This window comes from Labeo rohita, chromosome 14, assembly GCF_022985175.1.
Source record: "Labeo rohita strain BAU-BD-2019 chromosome 14, IGBB_LRoh.1.0, whole genome shotgun sequence".
NCBI classification, from domain to species: Eukaryota; Metazoa; Chordata; class Actinopteri; order Cypriniformes; family Cyprinidae; genus Labeo; species Labeo rohita.
Window position 1 is genome coordinate 173,139 of NC_066882.1, and position 18,993 is coordinate 192,131.

The following is an 18,993-nucleotide window of genomic DNA, read 5'->3' on the forward strand; positions in this document are numbered from 1 at the left end:
CTGCGTTTACATCTGCAAGACGTATTTTTAGAGTGTTTGCTCATCTGCAATACGTCTATTGGACTTTTCCTATCAGATGTCAAATAGCCGTCTATTAGATGTCTTTAAGATGTTTATGATTTAGAATTTATGTAAAACTGACATCTTACAGACGTGCGCGTGCTATCTGGGCAGCAGGTGTTATTAGTGTCACTGTGTGAATTTCTGAGCTCTTGTGTCGAGCACGAGCACAAAGCGATGTGTTGCACGGCAGGTTGCGATTCTCCATGTACTGAAATGCACATTGAGGCCTGAAGGCGGCGCTACAGACGCATAAATGATTTATACTCGTGTATCCGCTGCTGCATCTCATCCTGCTTTCATTGAGGATTTCTGAACCCGTTTGAATGAATCAGTCTTCAAGGGAAATCCCGCGCGCGTGCACTGAGCTCTCATGTGAGAGAATCGATGCACAGTCGCTTCTTGTGAGGAAAAAGTGATCGCTTTTAGTGCTAGAACCTCATCATTCTTGCGTTCTTATTTGTGTCGTTTTTACGTTTTTGTGCGTGTCCTTCATTGAGCTCAAAGACATTTCGCAGCCTGGTCAAGCGCGTGCGTGCTGAAAATAACGAATGCAATCATACATCATCATTATCATGATGTCCAAGCATCACCTGAAACCGTGTGTTGTTGACCTCTGCTCACTTACATTTGCATCTCTATAAATCTGATTGTGAATGAGCTGCATGCACATCTCGTCTGAATTACAGGGGACAGTGGGGACGGTTGTAACATGGCTTATTTCTTCAAGCAGGAATAAACTACAGTGATGATATTCACACTGCATGTGTTTTATTGGCCCCTCATCCTTCCTGGAAGAACTCAGCCACATGTGACCGTTCCTTCTACAAAAAATCATTCTCATGGTAAAAAAAGTATATATTTTTAAAGATCATATTTTTGGTCATATCATCATGTGTAAGTTGTTTGTGTGACGCATTGTAAAAATATAACATTTTAATCAGTGTATTCTGAGCTTCTAATAGGCATTGATACTGTGTCCAGGCTATCAGTGTAGGGACAGTCCCAACATGCTGTCTCTTACCACAACATTGATTTAAAAGCTTGCCATAACGTTACATAATTATGGTTTTATGGATAAATAATGAACCCTTTCAATAGTTAGGTATCTCTTTTTTAGGTGAATAGGTTAAAAATCTACTTGTTACTTGTTAATCTACCATTTACTATTCTTTGGTTTTATACAGCCAATTTACATATTGATGACCCTGTCTGTGCACAAATAAAAAAAGAAATTACAAACTGATATTTAAGAATGATTTAATTGCATTTTTTTAAAATAAATGTTGCAACTGTCCCCTGTTGTGGTGTTAGTTGCAACAAGTGTAAATTGTATGTATCATATGTACACATGCTGCAGCATTGTGGGTAAGTAGCTGACAGATGTGGCTTAATTGTATTGAAATTTTGGCTGTCTAATACAGTCTCTGAGAAACTAAAGGAAATGCAAAAAAGTGTTGCAACGTTCCCCGCTCTCCCCTGTTCAATGGGTTATCAGATAAGCAAGAAATCCTGACACAAAACGTGCGAAAGGTAATGTAATTACTGAGTTGTCACAATTTGTCTAAAACAAGCGCGACAACTGTGTAAAGATGAGGCAGTGATTCTTGTATTCATTCACTGCATATCCAGACTGACATTAATGACTCTCTCTCTCTCTCTCTCTCTCTCTCTCTCTCTCTCCCTCTCGCTCGCTCAAAATAGCCGTGCTCAGTTCCCGGGCGCTCAGAGAGGTCGGACAGGCGTCGAGCGCAAACACGCGCGCACGCACACAAATCCGCACAGCCGCCAGCGAAGGGGACACGTCCTCTCACCGGATCTTGCTCGGTGTCGGAATCCCACTTCGTTCGCACTCGTCCGTCCGTCCGTCATGCGGGACGCATCGGCACCGGAGCCGGCGCGAACGCACGCGCTCGCGCACACACCTGATGGCGACCCGTGAGCGCGCCGGGACCCAGCATGCCCAACCGAACGGAGCCCGAGCCGCGGCAGATGCTGGCTCGCGCGCTCACCGGGTGCCTGCTGTGCGCTCTGATCCTCTGGACTCTGTTCGGGAACGTCCTGGTGTGCGCCGCCGTGCTGCGCTTCCGCCACCTGCGCACCAAAGTCACGAACATCTTCATCGTGTCGCTGGCCGTGTCGGACCTGTTCGTGGCCGTGCTGGTGATGCCGTGGAAGGCGGTGGCGGAGGTGGCCGGCTTCTGGCCGTTCGGCGCCTTCTGCGACATCTGGGTGGCGTTTGACATCATGTGCTCCACCGCGTCCATCCTGAACCTGTGCGTGATCAGCGTGGACCGCTACTGGGCCATCAGCAGCCCGTTCCGCTACGAGCGCAAGATGACCCCGCGCGTGGCCTTCGTGATGATCGGCGCGGCGTGGACGCTGTCCGTGCTCATCTCGTTCATCCCGGTGCAGCTGGACTGGCACAAAGCCGCCGCCGCCGCCACCGCGGAGGAGCGCAACGCCACCGAGCCGGTGCCCGGCGGAGGAGGCGACGACGAGGACAACTGCGACTCGAGCCTGAACCGCGAGTACGCCATCTCGTCGTCCCTCATCAGCTTCTACATTCCCGTGGCGATCATGATCGTCACGTACACGCGGATCTACCGCATCGCGCAGATCCAGATCCGGAGGATCGCCTCGCTGGAGCGCGCGGCCGAGCACGCGCAGAGCTGCCGCTCGAACCGGCTCGCGTGCCAGCACCACAGCAGCCTGAAGACGTCCATCAACCGCGAGACCAAAGTCCTGAAGACGCTGTCCGTCATCATGGGCGTGTTCGTGTGCTGCTGGCTGCCGTTCTTCGTGCTCAACTGCGTGGTGCCGTTCTGCCACAACAAGCCGTCCGCGGGCCTGCCGTGCGTCAGCGACACCACGTTCGACGTGTTCGTGTGGTTCGGCTGGACCAACTCGTCGCTGAACCCCGTCATCTACGCCTTCAACGCGGAGTTCCGCAAGGGCTTCTCCAGCCTGCTGGGCTGCCGGAACCGCTGCCGGACCCCGGTGGAGACGGTGAACATCAGCAACGAGCTCGTGTCCTACAACCAGGACACGCTCTTCCACAAGGAGGTGGCGAGCGCCTACGTCAACATCATCCCGAACGTGGTGGACGACACGTTCGACCGCATCTCCCGGCTGTCGCGGGGCAACGACGACGAGGACGACGTGTGCACGGACTCGGTGTGCGACCTGGAGTGCGAGGCGGACGGCGCGTTCACGCCGAACGGCATCCGCTGACCGGGACGCGGGAGACTACGCGAGCGCTTCGGAAAAGTAGCTCGCGCGTCACGCGCACAGTTGTCGTCATATGACCGCACTGCCGTTCGATCCGGTGAGTCCCGTTATCGTGCACCCCCAGTCAAAACTTTTCAACGGTGAGAGTCACTTCTGCTCACCGAGCCTGCATTTATTTGGTCCAAAGTACAGCGAAACCAGTAATACTGTCAAATATTTAAAAGGACTGTTTTCTGTTTGAATATGTTCTGTTTTGAAAATGTAATTCATTTCTCTGATCAAAGCTGAATTTTTCGCGTCATTACTCCATGATCCTTCAGAGATCTTTCCAATATTCTGATTTGCTGCTCAAAGTCGCTTCTTATCATTATGTTGAAAACAGCTGAGTAGAATTGTTGTAGGTTTTTTGATGAATAGAAAGTTCAGAGGAACAGCATTCATCTGAAACTGAAATCTATTGTAACATTGGCAGTGTCTTCATCACCACTTTCGATCAGTTGAAAGCATCACTGTTAAATAAAAGTATTTTACTTAATGGAAATAAATGACTGACTCTACAAAAGCTTTTTCTTTCGGATAAATGCTGATCTTTGGGTCTTTCTGTTCATCAAAGAATCCTGAAAAAAATTACTCAGCTGTTTTAGATACTGATAATAATAATCAGAAATGTTTGTTGAGCAGCAAATCAGCATATTAGAATGAATTCTGAAGGATTGTAATGATGCTGAAAATTCAGCTTTGATCACTGACATAAATTACATTTTCAAATATATTCAATTAGAAAGCGGTTAATTTAAATAGTATAATATTTCACAATATTACTGTTTTTGTTGTATTTTTGGATCAAATAAAGGCTCGATGAGCAGAAGAAACTTAAAATCTTACTGATCAAAAACTTTGGACTGGTAGTGTAAGTGCAGCTGGTGAAGTTGTTAACGCGCTCAGTTTACTGTGGTTAGTGCCTAAAGCCCCTCGACTGTGGTAAAATCACTGTAACACACAGACTCCTGTGTCGCACGCTGAAAGACACCGGTGTTATTCATAAGCCGGTATTAGATTAAACAAATCACCTGTATTCCGGTGGACTCGCTCTAGTGCACAGCTGCTTGACCGGTTGATCGTACACTTGATCTCATTTCCGCTTCTCTCGTTACACCTGCACCTGAATGCATCAGGAGTTCTTTACTTTTATACAAAACAGATTGCTTCAAAACAGCTTCGCAGTAATAAACGCTGGTAATGTTGTGCAGTTCATCAATTATGAAACAAATGAATAATAGTGTCATTATTCAGATCAGTTCAGTTAACCAACTGTTAATTGTCAAAGATTAATTGGTAATGAAAAAAATTTGATTCTGACCCAACTAAAGTTCTCAGATTCTAGTGTTCTGGCAAGGTTTTTAAAAGTTAGAAGTTAAAACCTTTTTCCAGTAACATGAGTAGACAATTCAGAGTGATCTGATCTGTCATGCAGTGTTGTTGTTGTTTTTTTCTGAAACATTTCAGTTGGAGATTCATGTAACATTTTTAAATGTTACTACTTGTTTCAGAATGTTCAGAGAATATTTAAAAGTAACGTTCCCATAATGTTTGCACAGTGATACAATGTTCTCTTAATGTTTGCATAGCCAGGAGAAACTCTTTAAAATCATTAAAAAAAAATGGATGTTTTAAACATTTAGAGAACGTTCAGAAACAATGTTTCATAACTTAACGGAAACATTACAAAAACATTTTTAGAACATATTTCAGCAGGACGACAAGCAGCTCTACTCCAGATAATAGTGTCATTATTCAGATCAAAGTCAAACCGATAATATTACTGAATATTAAATGTGTTTTCATTGGAAACATTTAAATAGTCCAAACAAATCAGCAAAATAATTATAGTGTGAACAATAAACTTCATCTGAACTCAGAATAATGACAAATATTCACCTGTCACTTATATATGGATAAAGTCGAGTTTTGCTCACTAATTTATACACAGTGTGGTTTTTGTCTTGTCTTCCAGTACTAATATCAAAACATTCTTAAATCAAGATACATTTACTAGAGAAGCACAACATAGTAAGCCTTGTTTTCTGAAAAAAATTGAGAAAGTTTCTGAGTAAAAAAAGAACAAATGTCTTCAGAAAAATCAACTTAATTCAAAGTGAAAATCAGTTTATTTTTCTGACCCCATCAGCAGATGTTTGTTCTTATTTTAAGCATAAACCTAAATAATTCTGACAGATGTTTTTTCAGAAAACATTTTCTCCAGTAAATGTATCTTGATTTAAGGATGTTCAGATATTTGTACTGAAAAACAAGACAGAAATACTGAGGAAGAACAGCTGTTTTGTTTATGCAGTGTATATAGATTTTGGATGAATGATACAATCTATCGTACAGATCGGTTTTTCCACCGTGTCTCAAATCAGCACACTCCTTCCAGCGTTGTAACTCATGTATCATCTGGAATTCAGATTCAGATTCATGTGTCTGTAACTCCTAATTCTGATCTTTCTGACTGCACTGGAATGGACGGTCAGTGCATTATCGAAGCGTTGCTCATTTTGGCAAACGCAGTCGGTCATCTGACACACTGTGTGGGATCCGAACAGAGCTGCGCACACGGTTCCTCTGTGGACCGTCATCATCAAAATCGTCTTCATCATCCTCACGGTCCGTGACTCAGACCTGCCGGAGAGATTCTACAGCAGCGACGCCTTATTCCGTCAGTAAGCGATCAGCCTTACACTGAGTGCAATATTCCTCCGACCGCCCCGTATGCCAAACGACTCAAGTGCCCACCGGACCCTCGCCCGACCAGCCGACCTCACGCCCGCCGCGTGCCAGTCTCCGATCCCGCCGTCAGGAGCGTCTGCGCAGGCGCGGGACTCCTCCAGTGTTACCGCACGAGCTCAACTCGTTTCTAATGCACTTATTTATTGGTTCATAGAGCTGTGGTGTGTGCTGGATGTTGTGGTCTGATGAATGGAGCGGGAGCACAAACGCTGTTTGATGGTGAATGTCTGAAGAGCACATTAATGTTGTGATGCTTCATTGTGTTTCATTACTGTAACGTTTATTGTTTACAAAAGCAAAGCCTGTAGATTCACTGTAATGAAACACCTCCAGAACTGTAAACTGTGAGCAGTGACTCTGAGTGTGTGTGTGTGTGTGTGTGTGTGTGTGTGTGTGTGTGTGATGACACACACACACACACACACACACACAACACGTGAATGTACACTAACAGTCATGTGCACAGATGTTTTTTTTTTTAATAAAATGACCATAAAATGACCATATTTTGTGCTTGCAGGAGTGTGTGTGTGTGTGTGTGTGTGTGTCCATACACTGGTCTTTCTCTGGCTGGTCAGTGTTTCTCCTGGTCATTGTTATTATGGAATTGATTCTGATAACTAAACGTCATGTACAAACTGTCGGCCAGATGATCTGTTCCAGTGCAAACGTGTTCTTCATGTTCTTTCTCAGTATTTTTGTCTTGTTTTCCAGCACAAACATCTAAACATCCTTAAAATCAAGATTTACTTGAGAAGCAAAATGACTGAAGATATTAAGTCTTGTTTTCTGAAAAGAGTTTTTTGTTTTGCTTAAAACAAGAACAAATATCTTCCAGTGTGGTCAGACAAACAAACCTAATTCAAAATGAAAACAAAACACATTTTTTCTAATAAGTAAAACTGACAGTGTTATTTTAGAGTGTTATTACATTTACAGTGTTATTTTAGTATCACTGAGATACTGTCATAGTTTTTATTTATAGTTCTTTCCATTTTCATTGTGATTTTAGAAATTTTGTTGTGTTTTGTATTTTCTCTTTTGTTGTAGTTTATTTTATTTGTTTTAATTTTAATCATTTTAGTACATCAATTTAAACTAAATTAAAATGTTAAGATTAAACTAGTTAAAATAAACCTTTCTGTATTGTATTTAATTTCAGTAAATGTTTGTTATTTCAATTAAAACCTTTTTGGTAACACTTTAGAATAGCACACAATTCTCATTATTAAAGGAGAAGTCCACTTCCAAAACAAAGATTCACATATAATAACTCACCAACTTGTCATCCAAGATGTTCATGTGTTTCTTTCTTCAGTCGTAAAGAAATTATTTTTTTTGAGGAAAACATTTCAGCAAGGGGGTGAATACATTATATGTGAATCTTTGTTCTGGAAGTGGACTTCTCCTTTAACTAGTTACTTATTAGCAGGTCTGGGGTAACACATTACAAGTAACGTGAGTTACATAATCAGATTTATTTTTTAGTAATGCATTAATTTTTAATTTACAAGAAAATATCTGAAAATAAGTAAAGCCAGTTACCTTTTTTGTCCATGTATTGATTGAAAGTTCTCCGGTCCCCATGCTGATAGAAATCAGGAGTGAGATGTTACTTTAGTTCTAGACTAAATGTGAACGTGCATTAATTCATCTCACTCACGAAAAACAGGTTTCAGTGTTCCTTGAAATGAATAAAAACATTGAAATGAAATTCAGAATATGACACAAACCTGCAATGATTAATTATGTGAAATAATCCTTTACAAGCCCTTTCAGATTTCAAAAGTAACACAGAAGTAACGTAACACATTACTTTCCGTAAAAAGTAACTAAGTAACATAATTAGTTACTTTTTTAGGGAGTAATGCAATATTGTAATTCATTACTTTTAAAAGTAACTTTCCCCAACACTGCTTATTATCATGCCTATTATTAACATATTGTCAGTTTATTAGTCCTTATGAAGCGTCTATTTTGCATGACTATATTCTACATCCCTAACCCTACCCAATACCTGAACTTATCAACTGCCTTACTAACTATTAAGAAGAGTCTATTGAGGTAAAAGCTATAGTTAATGGTTTGTTAATAGTGACAACTGGACCTTATAATAAAGTGTGACCATGTTTTTCTTAACTATAATAATCCTGATATCTTACATTACTTGGTTTCTGCAGTAAATGTGTTGGTTTAGGAATTTTTATACATTTGTACTGGAAAACGAGACAAAAATACTAATATTTTCAGCGTATGCTGGTATTCTGATGCCGACGCTTTTAACTCTGATATAATGTTCAAGAGGAGCGTCAGACTGAAATAACAGCGATTCTCCAGTGTTATTATCACAGAAACTAAGACTGATCAATATTTCAGCAGACGCTGTTATTCATCACGCAGCTCCAGCTGTGAGGAGTGTAATTCAATCAGTCGTCAGATACTGATGTTCCTGATCGTTTTAATGTGAACGTGAGACTCTGTCATCAGGAAATCACTTCACAAACACTGACCTTCACCAGCCACTCTGTGTGTGTATGTGTGTGTGTGTGTGTGTGTGTGTGTGTGTGTACTTGTTTTTGCTACATAGTGGGGACCAAATGTCCCCACAAGGATAGTAAAACCTAAAATTTTTTACGACTTTTAAAAATGATTAAAAATAGTAAATGGTGTTTATCTGAAAGTGTAACTATGCAAACATGTTTTCTGTGAGGGCTAGGTTTAGGGTTAGGGTTGGGTTAGGGGATAGACAATATCGTTTGGTCAGTATAAAATCTATAGAAGTCTATGGAAAGTCCCCACAATTCACAAAAACAAACGTGTGTGTGTGTGTGTTTACTGATATTCACTACATAAGGACCAAATGTCCTCACAAGTACAATAATACCTGTAAATTTTGTCCTTGTGGGGACATTTTTTTTTGGTCCCCATGAGGAAACAAGCTTATAAATCACACGGAATGAAGTGTTTTGAGAATCTAAAGATGCCTGTAGTTTAATGTGATGGGTAGGTTTAGGTGTAGGGTTCGGGGTAGGGGACAGTAGAAAAGAAGGGACAGTTTGGACAGTAGAAAAGCCATTATGCCTATAGAATGAACCCATAATGATAGCAATACCAGTGTTTGTGTGTGTGTGAGAGAGAGAGATTCAGCAGAATCTGATCTGATCTGGTGTGTCTCTCAGTGACTCTGTGATATAAAATCCTCCAGAAACACTGAAATAATCCAGGGCTTCAGCTCCAGATTCATTTGTCTCAGACGGGTTGTTGGACACTCAGGGTTTTGTTCAGACGTCTGTGATGCGTCACTTGACAAAGTGCTGGAATTTGACCCAGATAGCAAGCAGCCATTGAAACTATGTTAAGTCCATGTTGATGCGCCAACGCTCTCCGCATTGAATTAATGCTGCAAACTGGTATTGGTGTAATAACACTTTTGCACCTGCAATTAATGTTGAAACAAAGGTGTGATTTCAACCAAAAAATAAAAAATAAATCCACTGAATCAATACAACACTACGATTGATTCTACATCACTGCTGTTGAATTAACATTCAACAAAAATAATCAATAGTAATAATGTTAAATCAGTGTTATACTGATTTCCACGTCAGCGATGTTGAAGCACTATTGAAATTATGGAGTGATGAAAAGAAAAATCCAAAATCCTCTCTGGAAAAACCTTGAACTCTAACATGACAACAAAATCAAAGAAGAATTAGGAAACTGATTTTATCTAATGATTAGATTTATGTACTGGAAGTGAATGCAAATCTGTGCACATTTACTTAGTCAATGAATCATTTGCATATTTAAACAATGCAGAAGAGAGGAAATCATTGAATAAAGTTGTTTTTTTTCTTATATAAAAAAGTATTCTTGTAGCTTCGTAACATTACGGTTGAACCGCTGATGTCACGTGGACTATTTTATCAATGTCTGTACTACTTTTCTGGGCGTTGCCCGTTGAAGGACCTTTGTCAGAAAGCTCTTGGATTTCAACAAAAATATCTTAATTTGTCTTCTGAAGATGAACGAAGGTCGTATGCGCTTGGTCACATGAGGGTGAGTAATTTAAGACAGAATTCTGAAATATGGTAATATTAGTTACATTTTACCCTGTTCACCTTAGGTGGATATCTGGATATTTCAACCAAAAATGAAATGATGAACTCACCCTCATGTCCTTCTAAACCTGTATGACTTTCTTTCTTCTGTGGAACATAATCCAGAAAATGGAAGTCACAGTAATCAGAATGGTTCAGTTGTCAAATTCTTCAAAATATTCTTTCTTTTGTGTCTGACAGAAGAAAGTAACTCAGATATGGACAGACATGAGGGTGAGTAAATAATGTCAGGATTGACTTTTTTTTTTTCTCTCTTTTTTTTGGGTGAACTGTCTTTTTTAATACAAGTTCTTCAAAACAAACACAAACAGCCTGACTTGAGTTATACATTTAGAAAATCTCTCAAGTGCAATTATTACATCTGCAATCAAGTGTCTGAAACACTCAGTACAGAAGGAGGCTCAAACTGGCAGTCGAGTGTTTTTCATCCATCATGAACAGTTACAACAAACGGCAATCATTCATCACTACAGCAAATGCGGAAAGTGATTTGTGGGTGAAGGAGACTCTGTGAAGACGTCTGTGAATCTCTCTCTGCTCCAGTGACGTCTGAAAGACTCATCAGAAACTTCCTCTGATCTCTGTGTCTTCCATTTAAATGAGCGTCGGATTTGCTGAAAGATAAACTACAATATGCATCAGATTTCACAAACTGAATCAGAGTATGTGTTCATGTTTCTTCATTTAGCAGACACTTGAATCTAAAGCAGAATAAATCACAGTCAGTTCTTCTTTCATCTTCATCTAAAGCACAATTCCCTCCTGTCGCAGCGACGGCAGTGTCTCTCGTGTCACACACACACACACACAGGTGTGTTACGAGTCTTCACTGCTCAAACACACACTCCAGCCCTAATGAAAACAGCAGATTAACAATCCTTTATGCCATTAGCAGAATTCGTTTTTGCGTTTATGCATGAGGTCATGTGACCACAATGATGCATTCTACTGTTTATACACTGTTTAAATGCATATAAATGTATATCAGTTCAGTTCACAGATGTATACCACTTCTCATGATACACATCACTTCAAAGCAGGTTAACAAGTGATGCATTATTCTGTGTTACTGTGTCAAACTAATGTTCATATGGCATAAATGTAGAGTTCTCTGTAACACTTTAGAATAGGGGACACTTATTCGCTATTAACTATGACTTTTCCCTCAATAAATTCTTAATTTGCAGCTTATTAATAGTTAGAAAGGTGGTTGTTAAGTTTAGGTATTGGGTAGGATTAGGGATGTAGAATAAGGTTATGTAGAATAAGGCATTAATATGTGCGTAATAAGTACTAATAAATTGGTAATATTCTAGTAATATGCATGCTAATAAGCAACTAGTTAAGAAACCGTAAAATAAAATGTTGCAGAGTTCTCACATAATATTAAGTATTCAGTGTATACTGCAGTGCACACAGCCTGATGTGAAGTTCTGATGTTGTGTTGTTGATTATTAAATCAGTGGTGTGTCTTCAGGTCCTGTGGAGAGAAACATCATCATCATCATCATCATCATCAGACGTTCAGCAGCTCCTGTAAGTCTCCTGCTTTATTTATCATCACACACACGCAAAAGTTCATTAGTTCAGTTAAATTAATGTACTACATTTTACTTTAATGTTTTTTTTTTTTTTTTTTTTTTTTTTTTTTTGATTTGTGATTTTATGGTACTAAATTATATTTGTGTAATAGTTATGATCCATTTTTTTTTTTTTTTTTTATCTGTTAACCATTTTTTGAGCATAGACCTGAAAATGAAATTTCTGATTCCAACTGCCATAAATCTTGAATGATTTGAAACACAGACTTAAACTTGATCTCTTTTTAAAGAAAACACTTGGCAGATGACAGTTGCTAAAATGAAAAAAAATCTTAACATTTTGAATAAAAAAAATGTATAGACGTTTAAATATATTATTATGAAACAGGCACAAAGATGAAATATGAAATATGAAATGTTTATGAAATATATATATTTTTTCTAAAACATGTTTTACTCTAAAATTGTAAGAAAATCAAAGCCATTAATCGAATCGAAACAAAAGTTGTGTTCCGAATTTGAGGTTGATATCACAAAAAAATTTGCTTTCAGTCAGATTTTGTTCGGGTGCAGTACCAGACGTTTCCACTAGATGAAACTGGATTCTGACTTGTTTGCATTGCGTTCATGTTTGACAGAGAACAGCACAAGTGTGTCTATTCTTTTAAGCACCATTTAACTTTTTCAAAAAATGGCTGAACAAAACCAGAGGGTTATATTAATACATTTGTCAGAAAGAAGGACTACTTTACATCTCCAGTAAATGTATCTTGTTTTAAGAATGTTTCATTATTTGTACTGGAAAACAAGCCAGAAATACCGAGTATGAACATCATTTTTTCAGTGCGATCACAGCACGGTCAGATACCACAGTGAAACGGTACTGAGTGCTGTTTCCATGCCAACAGCTGCAGCAGGTCATTTTGCAGTGCACGTGTACAGTAGATGTGCTGTTCAATCACACTGTGAACTGTTGAACTGCAGATCCACACCAGTGCTGTACATTCATATCACAGTACTGCAGTTTACTGCAATCACAGTGTTTTACTGTGATTCAACACTGTAGTTACCGCAGCTGAAACATTTTACAGTGATTCTGATTTGTTTGATTATAATTGTGGAGAAAGCAGATGATTGAAGCAAATGAGACGTCAGTGTGTGTGAAACACTTTTATCATGAGTGTGTGTGTGTGTGTGTGTGTGTTACACTGAAACAAGACACTGAAACAGATCCAGCACTTCCTGAACATTCATCACGACACCAGCCTTTACACACACACACACACACACACACACACGTTTGTTTTTGTGAATTGTGGGGACTTTCCATAGACTTCTATAGATTTTTTAGTGACCAAACGATATTGTCTGTCCCCTAACCCAACCCTAACCCTAAACCTAGCCCTCACAGAAAACATGTTTGCATCGTTACACTTTCAGATAAACATCATTTACTATTTTTAATCATTTTTTAACATTGTGTGGACCGCAGGCCAGTCCCCACAATGTCAAAAATTTCAGGTTTTACTATCATTGTGGGGACATTTGGTTCCCCCAATGTAGCAAAAACAAGTACACACACACACACACACATAGACTCAGAATTTTTTTTTTGAAATATTATATTATTATTTATATTTATAAAAATATTATTTATTAGTATTATTATTATTAAAAACAAACATTTTTTGTTTTGTTTGCAGTACTATTACTAGTAATATCCTTAAATCATTACGATACATAAACCTGAGGATGAAATGAAAATTATTCGCCAAAGGGGTCAGAAAAATAAACCTCAAAGGAAAAACTATTTGATTTTTCAGAGTCCATGGACAGATATTTTTCTTGTGTTATAATTAAATTCACATAATTAGAAAGCAAGTCTTTATATCTCATCTCCTTTTGTCTCTCCAGTAAATGTGTCTTGAGTTAAGAATTTTTAGATCTTTATGCTGGAACACGAGACAGAAACACTGAGAGTAAGAACATGATCTGTCCTGATCTCAGATCCGTCGGTCGCTCGTGTGATGGTGTTAAGTCTGTGTGATTTCTTCATTAGCGGAGCTGCGTGAGACTGATGATGTGGAGGCCAGTGAATCTTTCATTAGTTTGTGTAACAGAGCGAGGCGTCGTTCCTCTGGAGAGACTGTAATCACTGGATTACCGTGAGCCGCTAATGGTATCGAATCCCACGGAAATCATTCAGGAAAATGCAGCAGCGCCAAACCACAGATTCACCGCCACGACACAAACCAACATAATTTAGAGTAAATCATTAAATCACTCTGAAATCTTCAGTCAGCATCTGCTCACAGCACCCAGAGCCTGTTTGACTTTCCCTTACGAAAATTAACCATGGGTTTACTACGGCATTTGCAGAAAAAACCAAAGTAACTATAAAATTAAAATATGAAAATACAGTAACTGCTAAATTAACCATGATTTTACTACAGATTTGCAGTAAATTACTGGTAAACTGAAATATTACTTACAAAGAAATGGCAAGTAACACGTTGAATTAAACAATACATTTAGTGGAAAGACTGAAATAGTTTTTTTCTTGGAATTTGTTTTTTCTATACAACATTGAAAATTATTTGCTGCATTGCAGTAACTACAGAATGGACCACGGTTTTACTGCAGCATGTTTAATAATCTGAAAGCATAATAAACACAAAATAAATATGGGTTTTCTATAGTATGTGTACTGACTTTTACAGTGGGAGAAATTTTGAAGAATGTTGAAAGCTGAAGAACTTTGGACCCCATTGACATTCACTGTATGAACCAAAAAAAGCTAAATGTAACCCGTTTGAATGACATGAAAGAGACTGAATGATGATGGAACGATCTCTGTCCATCGGGTGTTTTTGACAGTCGTCCTGATGAAGAACACGCTCTGATGTTCCTCATGTGATTTGACATTGTGAATGTGTTCAGACGTCGTCCTCTCACTCCAGATGAATTATTATCAGGCTTTAATGTCCCCTGGGAGCGTTCGCAGTCCCTCTGTAATCACGGCCATGAGAGCACACAAACACAGACGCCTCGACCTACAAACACCGATCATCTGACCGCACACACTCCTCAAGAACACGAGAGCTGCAGCCAATCACCTGCGAGCGGCTCGACCAATCAGTGGCGTCGCCTCAATGTCACACACACACACACACACACACACACTCACGCTCTCATTATCCGAGTGCTCTGCTGTCTGTCTGTCGTTCAGGATAAACAGGATTCGCCCGTTTTGTTCTCTTGTCCTGAAGGCATTAAATCAGTTTTACAGCTGCGTTCACTCATGTTTAGCTCTCTGAATGAGGACATCACATAAGACGTCTGTTGTTCCATATACAGCTAGTTAGAAACACTGTAACCTAACCCTAACCCATAAACTAACCCCAACAGAAAAAAAAAAAAAAAATTCCACAAAAAAAAGGACTTTATTTTTATATTGTTTTTTTTTCATAATGTCCCTAAAAGGAGGTTTTGTCAAGATTAGTTCACTTTTGTGCTTCAGTAACAAATTTGTCCCCAAGTCTTCTGGTGCTCTTCAGTCATTGATGACCAATAGTTGTATTTGTTTTATTTTTTACTTAATCAGAGTTGTATGGAACCTAGTAGAGGTTTTGGCACTTGCTATGTGAATACACACATACACACAAAAGAAAACAAACAAACAAACAAACAAACAAAAAAAGAGTCATGGACATGACACGAAAAGGTTCAGTGCTCCTGAAAAAAAGTCTTGTGTTGTTCACCATTAAAAATGACCACATTGGAAATGAATTTCTAATTTCATCTAGTGGAAACATCTGGTACTGAACCCAAACAGAATCTCTCTGAAAGCTCATTTTTTGTGATATCAACCTCACATTTGAAACGTAACTTGTTTATATGTATGGTTTTGCATTTTATGCTGTTTTAGGCTAAAACATGCCTTAGAAAATATGCATTTCATACATTTTAAATGTAGTATTTTTTGAGCATTTCTCATAATAATAAACTTCTACAACTTTTTGTACTTTTATTTCTTTATACTTCAGCCATAATGTACCAAGCAGTGATTTCTTTTTACACAGACCAAATTTAGTTTGTGTGTAATAATTCTGTGCTTTAAACCATTCAAAATTTATGACAGTTTAATTTGGAATTTTCATCCCCAAAATATACAAAATATTCAATAAGAAAACATCAAATTAATGACACCTGTCATTTTTGAGCAGCACCAAGGGTTGAGTAGGAACAAACACACAGTAAACTAAATTATTCAAATTGTCTGAAAAAAATTAACAAAGAGAAGTGTTTTTGCCTAAAATAAGAAATATTTGTCAGTGAGGTTAGTAAAATATTGTATTTATCTTATTTAAAATAACTTATTTTCCATTTGAATTAAGTTTCTTTTTCTGAGTCCATTGGCAGATTTTTTGTGTGTGTGTGTTTTAAGCAAAAAGTGCACGTAATGTAACATCATTTTGATAAATTTGTCATAAAACAAGACCTAATATCTTCATTTTGCATCTCCAGCAAATGTATCCCGATTTTAATATATTTAAGAATGTTTTAATGTTTGTACTAGAAAACAACAGAGGAGGAACATAATATTTTGCAGTGAACAAGAAGATTTTATGTTGTTAATAATTTTTTTTTTCTTAAATAAATGTTACAGTGATTTAAGAATATAATTTGTATTGGAAAACAAGGCATCTACTAAGTAAGAAAGTCATGTTTTGCAGTGTTGTTGTGCATCCATTATTACCGGCAGCACAGCACAGGCAAACAATACAGTCATTACAATAATAGTGTACAAACACTAATAAACACACACAAGGTTTTTCTCTCTCACATCTGATGGTTGTTGATCATCATCTATTAACTATTAAAGACAGAACGAGTGTTCAGAGAGTGTGTGAGGATCCTGTAGGTGAATCTCTGGATGAAACACACTTCAAAACAACATCTACTAATCAGTGTCTGATTAACCAGTACTAACTTTAACCCCCTTCATCTCTAACACTGACTGATGGTCATGAGAGCTGATGTTACAGTAACTACAGCACTGATATTACATTAGAAATATACGATATCGCCTCATTAGTTACAGATCATATGTCATAATCATTCATGATATGTTCAGTGTTGGTAAAGTCTTTTATGTTCGTTAACAAAGACGTGTTGACTGTGTCATTTATCGTGTGTTTTGACTGTCAGAGATCAGGATGTTCCCGGCTGGAGGATTTTCTCACACGTCTCGTAACGGAGCCTGAAGAGCCGCAGTGGGATTTCAGTGAAAATCGACTCGCGTTTCACACCAAACCAGCGGATGAATCAGATGCAGGTGATTCTGTCCTGCTGCTTTTCTTTGTTTCTCCTCAGTAAAGCGGCGCCTGAGGTGCGAGCAGATCGAGATCTGTGACACACACGTGTTTTCAGAGGCTCCAGTCTCTCACGCCGACGCTCATCAGCCAAATTTCACAAACTTCCCTGCGTAAGACTTAAAATATGTTTTTCTGAAGAAAGACAAACATGAATAGGGATGACAACTAAAATATTAAATGTAATGGATGTATATATTTACTGAGTAATGCACTATTTGCAGGATCACCTGAGATTCAGAGCCAAATCATGTGTTGTAAAAAGTGCACTGTTAAACATAAAAAACACAATTTGTTGAGTCAGCTTAAAATAATTTGTTACCCTGCTGCCTTAAAATTTTAAGTTCAGTCAACTAAAATAAGTTTATTCAACTTGAAATGTTAAGTTGTACTAAGTAACAACTTAGATATTTGTGTTTGCTAAATTTAACAGATGGGGAAGTAACCCAGCTGCCTTAAAATATAAGTTGATTCAACCCAAATATCTAAGTTGTCACTTTAGTATAATTTAATATTTCAAGTTGCACAAACTTTTTTTGAGTTGACTGAATTTTAAGGCAGCCAGGTTACAAATTATTTTAAGTTGACTCAACAAATTGTTTTTTGCAGTGTGATTGAACTCTCATCTGTCTCTCAGACACACGGACGGACGGACAGAATCCATCAGGACACGCTGGATGTGATTTCACAGAGGAACATCAGACACATGAGGTCCATCTGCACAATCCCATTAGAAACACAATTACTGCATATAAACGTGTGTTTGTGTGTGAAGATGATTTACATTCAGAGCAGCAGATACAGGAAATTTTGGATTACATGATTAACAATTATATTCTTGTTTAATATTTTTTGGTTTTAGATTTTGTTTTAGACTTTTTCAGTTTAAACATCTAAACATCCTTAAATCAAGACACATTGACTGGAGAAGCAAAATGAAGAAATTAAGTCTTGTTCTCTGAAAGGTTTATATGAAAAAATTAAGTAAGTTTATAATTAAGCCTCTAGAGTTTTGGGGTCATTTTTGACCAAAAGAAAAAAAAAAATTGTTTTGGTTTTTAAAATTTTTTAGTTGGTTAGAAATTTATGAAACTTGGTAAAGGTTTTGGCACTTTTTTATGTGAACACACACACACACACACACACACACACACACACACAAGAAAATCTTGCTCATTTTTTGAGATGTCAACCTCAACTTTGGAACACAACTTGTTCAGATTTTCACACAGTTTTAGAGTAAAGCGTGCTCTGGATATATATTTCATGTAATATATTCACTTGCTGTTTTGTTACCAGTGCAGTAATTTTGTGTGTGTACATATAAAATATATATAAACACAATTTTTAGTGGGTTTTTTTTTGTTTGTTTGTTTGTTTGTTTTAGTTTCACTTTTTACACTTGAATGAATGTTTTCTTTAATTCATGAGAGACCAATCTTAAGACTTACCACAGTTTAATTTGGAAATTTCATTTTTAGGTCCATGCTGAAAAAATGGTTACCAGCTAATAACTGGATCTTAACAATTCCATAAATATAATTTAGTACCATAAAATCACCTAAGAATACTAAATAAAAAACAAACAAAAGAAAACGTTAAACTAAAATTTTGATTATTTTTGTCAGAAAACAAGACTTCAGGCATTTACTTCAAAGTAGGAAAATATGTTTTTGCGGTGTGTGAAATATATTTACATTTTCACTCAGCAGATGTTGGCAGATGAACAGCAGTTGTTCTGGATAAAATGATTCACGGATGGACGGTGTGTTTCACTGAGTTTCTGGCGGCTGGTGTTTGTGTGTGACGGATTCTGAACTCCAGACCGTCATCATCTGAGCACACGAGCAACACTGGAGCCATCCTGCATTAAAC

The 18,993-nt window shown here is 38.2% G+C and overlaps 2 protein-coding genes across 3 annotated transcripts in view; one reads left to right on the forward strand and one right to left on the reverse strand.

Annotated features, from left to right (window-relative positions):
- slc2a9l2 (solute carrier family 2 member 9, like 2) overlaps positions 1–18,993 on the reverse strand; it is a 69,821-nt gene that overhangs the window by 20,425 nt on the left and 30,403 nt on the right. The window lies entirely within an intron of this gene.
- Positions 1,896–18,846, forward strand: drd5a (dopamine receptor D5a). 2 transcript variants are annotated; one of them, XM_051128425.1, is made up of 5 exons: positions 1,896–3,388; positions 11,680–11,738; positions 16,955–17,081; positions 17,756–17,829; positions 18,831–18,846. In XM_051128425.1, the coding sequence occupies exon 1, from the start codon at positions 2,020–2,022 to the stop codon at positions 3,292–3,294; it is 1,275 nt and encodes a 424-aa protein (XP_050984382.1). In that variant the 5' UTR covers positions 1,896–2,019; the 3' UTR covers positions 3,295–3,388; positions 11,680–11,738; positions 16,955–17,081; positions 17,756–17,829; positions 18,831–18,846. The 2 variants fall into 2 exon arrangements, with proteins under 2 accessions (XP_050984382.1, XP_050984380.1); XM_051128423.1 differs by lacking the exon at positions 18,831–18,846 and having other exon boundaries at positions 17,756–18,424.

Bases quoted from the DNA above. Each gene is read 5' to 3' on its own strand.
- drd5a (XM_051128425.1), top strand. From the start codon at position 2,020: ATGCCCAACCGAACGGAGCCCGAGCCGCGGCAGATGCTGGCTCGCGCG.